The sequence below is a fragment of the Siphateles boraxobius genome, unplaced genomic scaffold (genome assembly GCF_051911475.1).
Source record: "Siphateles boraxobius isolate OS27281-9 unplaced genomic scaffold, OSU_SipBor_1 66, whole genome shotgun sequence".
Lineage (NCBI taxonomy): Eukaryota > Metazoa > Chordata > Actinopteri > Cypriniformes > Leuciscidae > Siphateles > Siphateles boraxobius.
Genome location: NW_027509193.1, coordinates 13,127,181 through 13,134,450, shown reverse-complemented (window position 1 = coordinate 13,134,450; position 7,270 = coordinate 13,127,181). Strand labels below are relative to the sequence as shown.

General features: G+C 37.4%; 1 protein-coding gene across 1 annotated transcript; it reads right to left on the bottom strand.

Annotated features, from left to right (window-relative positions):
* Nucleotides 1-128: 128 nt before the first annotated feature.
* On the bottom strand, nucleotides 129-6,402 carry jpt2 (Jupiter microtubule associated homolog 2). Its single transcript, XM_077212319.1, has 5 exons — nucleotides 6,191-6,402; nucleotides 5,202-5,353; nucleotides 2,594-2,739; nucleotides 1,614-1,656; nucleotides 129-1,494 (listed from the first exon to the last, which is right to left on the bottom strand). The coding sequence occupies exons 1-5, from the start codon at nucleotides 6,244-6,246 to the stop codon at nucleotides 1,178-1,180; spliced, it is 714 nt and encodes a 237-aa protein (XP_077068434.1). The 5' UTR covers nucleotides 6,247-6,402; the 3' UTR covers nucleotides 129-1,177.
* Between the last annotated feature and the right edge of the window lie 868 nt (nucleotides 6,403-7,270).

Genomic DNA, 7,270 nt, shown 5'->3' with positions numbered 1-7,270 from the left:
AGAGTAAATGACAATATTCATTTTTGAGTGAACTAAACCTCTAAACACCATGTACAAACCCTGGTCTAAAGAATCTTGACCTGACTCAGGAAGCTAAAATTCAGCAAGCACATGCACACAAGTAACTCTTTAAATGAAGATTTCTGTTTATTTAGAGCAACATGGTAAAACATCCTTTTACTGTCATGAAAAAAAGCAACAAAATACAGCATACAAATGAACAATACAGAAGTGTATTGTATAAACAGGCCTCGGCGTGACATCATCGCAGCCAGTCACATTGCCAAGCATCCACTGAAGTATTTTGGGCAGGGATGGCAATAGTAATGTGGGAAATGCCCACACGTGTCATATTTGACCTTCCAAGTATCATGTAAAGAATAAAGCAGATGGCTAATGGGAACAAAGGATTAAACAATCATGGCGCAGAAACTCCTTTCAAGTACAGAATCAGGCATATCAGAGGATTCTTTTAAGGGTCTCGGATTACATTCAAAAGCATGTATGGACACTGTAATAGTGTGATATGTTAGTGATGTCTGATTGTACATATTCTCTACATTGCCATACATGTGTGCTTCGGCGATTATCAATTATAACTGTGCGTTTGGTTTTGCATCTGAGCTATTACTTTTACATTTGGCTTGGTGTCTTTCTTAAAAAAAAAAAAATAGCAAGAGGGAGAAAAGGAGAAATGAAGTCACCTTATTGCACAAAAGTAAATTTTCAATTACCATCAGAACACATCCACTGAGTTTCAAAGGAAGATCTGAACACACTGATACTGAAGAGCTTGCTTTGGCGACCAACAGTGGTTCCAGTTGAACACGGCATAGACTGTACTGATTTTCTTGAGGCAAACTTGCATTTAATACATTAGCAAATTGAGAGAACATAATCATACAGAGAAACAACAGTATATGCAACGCAAACCATTTTAAAGGAAACATAACCATTCAGTTATTGGAGTGACAGTTGATTCTAATTAGATGGAAAGGAGGAAGGGAAAGTGAGGAATCAATCAGAAAGTGCAAAAGCAATAAAGGAATGAAGAGTGACAGACTTCAGGGGAAAGAAATATCCAAAAGATAAAGTAAATGAGAGAGGATGAGTTTTAGTACTGGTTAAAAGCAGATGGAAGAAGGGCAATGACAATGATAGAAAGCAGCAGTTGTGGCTAATAGAAAACCACACTGGACTTTCCACCTGGTGGGTTAAGCACTTTGTTGTGAGAGCGAGGTCGTGGTCCAAGGCGTGGCTCATGGTCTTTTTCTGTTGGTTGCTGTGTGGCTGGCTCAGATTTTTGATTGGCTGTTGGCACTGGGTCAGAGACAGGGGCAGGGGTAGAGACAGGGGCAGGAGCAGATACAGGGACAGGAGCAGAGACAGGGGCAGAGACAGGGGCTGCTGCCTCTTTTTCAGGTGTGGGTTTAGGAGACACTGGCTCCACCTTCACTTTTTCCTCAACTACAGTCACCTGCTTAGGCACCGGGGCTGCAAGAGAGATTTAAATCCATGGGAAAAGGAATTACATGCCAACAACAGACTGAGGAGAAATAAACTAGGGCGTGAAGAACATGACGAATATTTTGTAAATCACTGGGTTTCTTTACCTGGTGGATCTGGAGTAGCAGGTACACCCACACTAAAGCTGTCCTACAGAGAAAAGAAGGGAGTTAAGAGTTTAAATTATGTTCAATTATGGTTTGTGTTAAATGACATACACTACTGTTCAAAAGTTTGGGGTTGGTAAGATTTTAATGTTTTTAAAAGCACAAGGCTGCATTTATTTGATCAAAAATGCAGTATATCAGTAAAAAAGGATTTTTCTACTGGCCCCACCATAAAAGTAATACATAAAATGTTACGCCTAGTTATTTTCATTGTTTTTGACCCATGTTACCTTAATAAATAAGGTACTATATTTATATTATTATAAGGTATGACACTAAAAACTACTACCCTATCTTAAATACAATGCAAATATTGTTAAAGACAAGTAAACAGTCTGTACCAAAAAACAACAACAAATAATCAAATCGAGGAATAGCGAAAATAAATACAAACTCCAACCCTGCTCCTGGAGGGCTACTGTCCTGCAGACTTCAGTTCCAACGCACCTGCCTGTAATTATCAAGTAACCCTGAACAGCTGGATTAGCTGGTCCAGGTGCGTTTGATTGGGGCTGGAGCTGAAATCTGCAGGACAGTAGCCCACCAGGAGCAGGGTTTGTGACCCCTGCAATTGAACAAACATAAAAATTAAATAAACTGTGCTTTTCAGGCAGGTCTAATAGTAGGTTTCAGGTAGAGAAATTGAATAATCAAATCTAAAATAACACAGCACATTTTAAAATGTAATTTATTCCTGTGATGACAAAGCTGAATTTTCAGCATTATTACTCCAGTCTTCAGTGTCACTTGATCCTTAAGAAATCATTCTTACATGATGATTTGCTGCTCAATAAACATTTATTATCATCATCATCAATGGTGATAACACTTGTGCTGCTTAATATTTTTGTGGAAACTATAATATATTTTTAGTAACAATGTAAAAGCAGAAGCGTACTGGTTGGCTAGGGGTTGTCTACCTTTGGTTTATTAGGATGACTTTTCACAGAAGATGGGGTCGACTCTGCTCCCCCAAAGATGTTACTGGATCCTCCACCATGGTGAATTGCCCTGCTCCGAGTCGAAGGAGCCTCTGGCTCCCCAAATATCCCACTGCTCTTTCCACCTGAGACAATAAGAGACACATAAATCAGAGCTTGTTAAGATACACTAATGCTAGTTATGGCAATTATTGGAACATCATGTATACTTGTTATCAATACATTCAAACAATCATGTACAACTATATTCTCAATGAAACAATATTAATTTACACAAGTGAATGACAGCTTTTGTATCACTGAGATGCTATTATAGTTTTATTAATATTTAGAATTTGTTTTTCCATTTTAGTTCATTAGAATTAGCCTTTGTCATTGCATCAGGATACAAGAAAATTTAAGAGACTCTTCAGCTGTGCTATAATACATACACACATGTAAACAAATAACATTCCATTTAAAAACCTAAGTGCAGCAGTGCAAGTTAAAGGTTTCAAACAGATATTGCACAGTCAGAAGTAAGTTTCCATATATAAATAGTGGAAGATAGCCCTTAGTTAGGGACTGGATGGCTTTTGGATAAAAAAATAAAATAAAAACAAAAACTATTCAAGAATCTGGCACTGCGCGTTTAATTGCTCTGTATTGCCATCCTGAGGTTAGGAGGGTAAACAGGTGGTGACTGTGGTGAGAAGAGTCCTTAAAGTCCCTCTAAAGTCAAAATTAAGTATGTGTTCTGAGTTTGTCATATCACAGAAAAATGTGTTATTAGCCACCCAGCCAAATTTGAATGATAAAGAAAGCCAGCAAGTACTTAAAATAAGCTATCAAAATCTTGATAAAATGAGCAGTAGTCTCTGCTCTCAAATGCTGGGGGCTGGTCCCCTGGCTGTGCTGTAACCACGCCCACTCACGGTAAAGCTTGCCACACTCAACTGTCACGATCCGCTACAGCCGGAATGGATGCTCCTAGAAGCTTATTAGGTTAATTAACGTTATAACATAAGCACACAAACTTACACTCATTGGTGGGCACGCACTGCCGATGATGGCACCAGTTGTAGGCGCGACGGGAGGATGAAGGCCGAGGGGGGAGATAGTCGGTTCGGCCCCATTCACCAGTAACAGCGGATTATCAGTGAATCCCAGTTGTCTCCGACGAAAGTTTATAAAACTATCCCGTGTAAAATAATCACTACAGAGGCGGGTTTTGGCGGTGATCCTCAGCTCTCCATCAAGGTGGCTCTGCACAAAATTAATCCACCTATTCTTGATGTGATCGTTTTTAGGAAATTTAAATAAGGACACCGATCTGTTTTGTACATGATCGCATCCAGGTAGTACGCATTTCCGTGACGAAGACATAACTAGCAAACTGTACGCTGTAGTAACTATAATAGTACTGACAGTAACTCGCGATTGAGCGGCAAACTGATGCGAATGTGCTCTATTTATATTGTTAGTGGAGCGGCCAGCCTCAGGGGCTCCAGTGCCTCATCAAGTAGGGGCGTGTCCAGGAGCTCAGGGGCTCCAGTGCCTCATCGAGCCCTGTTTTAGACCCGCCCAAAAAATCCGGAAAATAGCAATGGTGAATAACTGTCTAACGGTCTAACTCCACAATTCAGTACTTCACAGTTCAGTCTTTGTAATATGTTTTAGCAATACATTTCTAACATTTATAATGCGTTTAGATTTTTTTTTTAAATTGCCTATACAGGGACTTTAATGTTTTTGATCTGGATAAGTAGCTGTGTTTTCAATGTCCTGTAGTAATGGGAGAAGGCAGCCAATGATATTCTGCATTGTTTTTTTAACCCTCTGTAGAGGGTTTTTTTATCAGCTCCTGAGCAGCCCTCTTACCACACTGAGAGGCAGTATGTTAAGACACACTGTGGCAGAAGGCGACCATTAGTTTTGTAGTGTTGATCTATTTCAGTTACTTTTGTTTGATTTGGTCATTGCAAACAGATGATTTTATTTCAGCAATTGTTCATTTCAGGTAATAAACATTTATATTTATAATTTTAACCATAAACCTTTGCAGGATTTTTTTGGTCATTTCTAAAACAGTAGTTTCTTCCTGTTCAATTACAAAACTATCACAAAACAATTACAAAAAATGACATCTATGAATGTCAGTGAGAGAAAAAAAGACTCCCTCAGGGCAAAGCATGCAAACAGCATGAAATATTCTTACTATTCTAACAGAAGAGGACCAATTATAACCTCAGAACATAGTCTCAAAGGTAGATAACATTTAAGGGCACTTTAAACTTCAGATCAATACTTATCCTGTGACAGAGGCACTAGTGTTTTAGCAATTTGACCTTTAACCTTATCTAGATGTGTAATTTCATCAGTTCAGACCGTATGAGAGTCAGTTACTTGACCGGTTAATTTATCAGACTGAGGTAAAGGCTTTGATGCTGCTATCTATGACAAGATAACAAATGCAAAAGTGCCCGTTTGCATAGTGACTGAGAGAGAGACTCAAACACGTAAAACCGAGTAACAGAGTGGTGATGAATTTGACTCAGAGAGTGCAAGAAGCCCAAGACAGAAAATACACTGTCTGATGAAAGCTCACCTGGGGGATTGGAGCGTTTGGGACACCCCTGAGACTCTTCTGCAGGCGCAAAAATAGAGGAGGACATTTTGTTTGGCCGTCTGGAGGCAGAAGTGTCTTCTTCATAACCACCAAAGAGATTGCTGGACCCTCCACCTGGAGGTCTTAGTACCCTAAACACAGACATACAAATATGTACATGGATTCACACGAATATCATATTTGCTCTCAATACTGAGAATTTTAGATTAATAAAAAATGTCCTAAAACAACACGTAACATTGCAGCACAGCGCCACCATATATGTGAGGCTGAACATCGCAATTGCAGCTGTGAGTTTAGGCGGTCCGGCTTTTATGGGCCATAAAGTTTTACCAATTGTCAAACGCTGCATTTAAATATCATTCGTGCATTTATTTACGAAAATAAAAGCCCAGCACAGTAAACAAAACGAAAGCGTGCGGCATAATTTCGTTTCCGAACAACAACGTTTCCAGGAAATGTGCTTAATGTTAACGTTAAGTTACCTCAAAGTCTGCATTTATTATAAAAAAACACCTTTTTTTTTAAAAGTAAAACACCGTTTTTTAAACGTAACCATTATTTTCAATTGCAATTACGTCTTTGATTAGAAGTAAAATACGTCTATGTGGCTGATAAAACTTCTCTTTGAGTCTCGGTGCATTTGCCGCTAACGGCTAACAAACAATATTGACTAAATTAAAACCAATATATTTTGTAATATCGTATTTTACCACCACACACACTCCACGGCTGTTTATTTCAATTGTTATATCCAGAAATGTGACCTCACTCGGTGCACTATATACAAGTATTGTCTCTTAGCTACTAAGAGTTAGCATGTAGCGCTTGGCCATGCTACAGTTCCGCTCTCTTCCATCCCTATAGAATCATGATTACTGATTCAGATAAACAGATGTAAGTGTCAACAATAGACTCACAATAAACACTGATTTGTTCCAGATAAACTGTCAGCACACACCCCATACCTTGAACTTGGTTTGCCACTAGTTTCAAGTCCCTGAAACATATTGGTTGAAGTCATGGTTGCTTGTCTCGGTCTACTGCGACGTGACCCAATAACTTCAACAACAGACAGCCCTCCTGCAGAAACTAGTGCTCTGCCACAGCCTCGGTCACTCTGAACTAAAAGACTAGACTGCCAAAAAAGTGAGGTCTGACTGACCACGCCCAGAAAGGATTGGACAGCTCAAATGCAGAACTGCAAATATGATTATAGGAATGGCTCTGTTAGAAATCAATCTGACTGAAGTCGAATTCTATTGGCTGTCAGGTTATATATGGCCAACAGAGTGAGTTGATTGGTTAGCTTAAAGTACTTCTTACTTCCCTGAGCGTCGTAAAATCAATTATAAAAATACATAAATTCGTAGAAAAAATGTATAAATTATATTAATGTTTGTTATGACAAATTATGACAAGGGTATTAAAAATGTGTATGTGATCAATTATAATTGTATATTTTATATTCATAGGTTTAAATTTACAAAAAAGACGTTTTTTTCTGTATGATTTCTGTAAATTTGATCATGACCAGTAATAACTATAAAACTCTTAAAACTATGATTTTTTCCCCCCAATGTTTTTAAGATTTCTGTGAAATGGCAAACCTTGTTGTGCTTTATATGTTCTTTTAAACCCTGGATGTGTTTAGAGTTAGGCTATATTGTTATGAGCATTTACAATATAGAACATAATTAAAATAAATATGTAAAATATTTTGTTCTGAACAACAATTAAAATGTTGAATACTAATCATTAAATAAAATAAAATATTGAATATTAAAATACATGTACATTGCATATATAAAATGTAATATTAAATAAAATATTGAATATATCCAAATTTTTAATATTGATTCTGACTCTCTCTCTCTCTCTCTATATATATATATATATATATATATATATATATATATATATATATATATATATATATATATATAATTTAAATATATATAAACGTGTAAATTACATTGACTTTCACTAACAATAATAACTGATTCCATCGTGTTTTCCTTGAGTGTCTGTCGGTCTTTGTTCTTCTT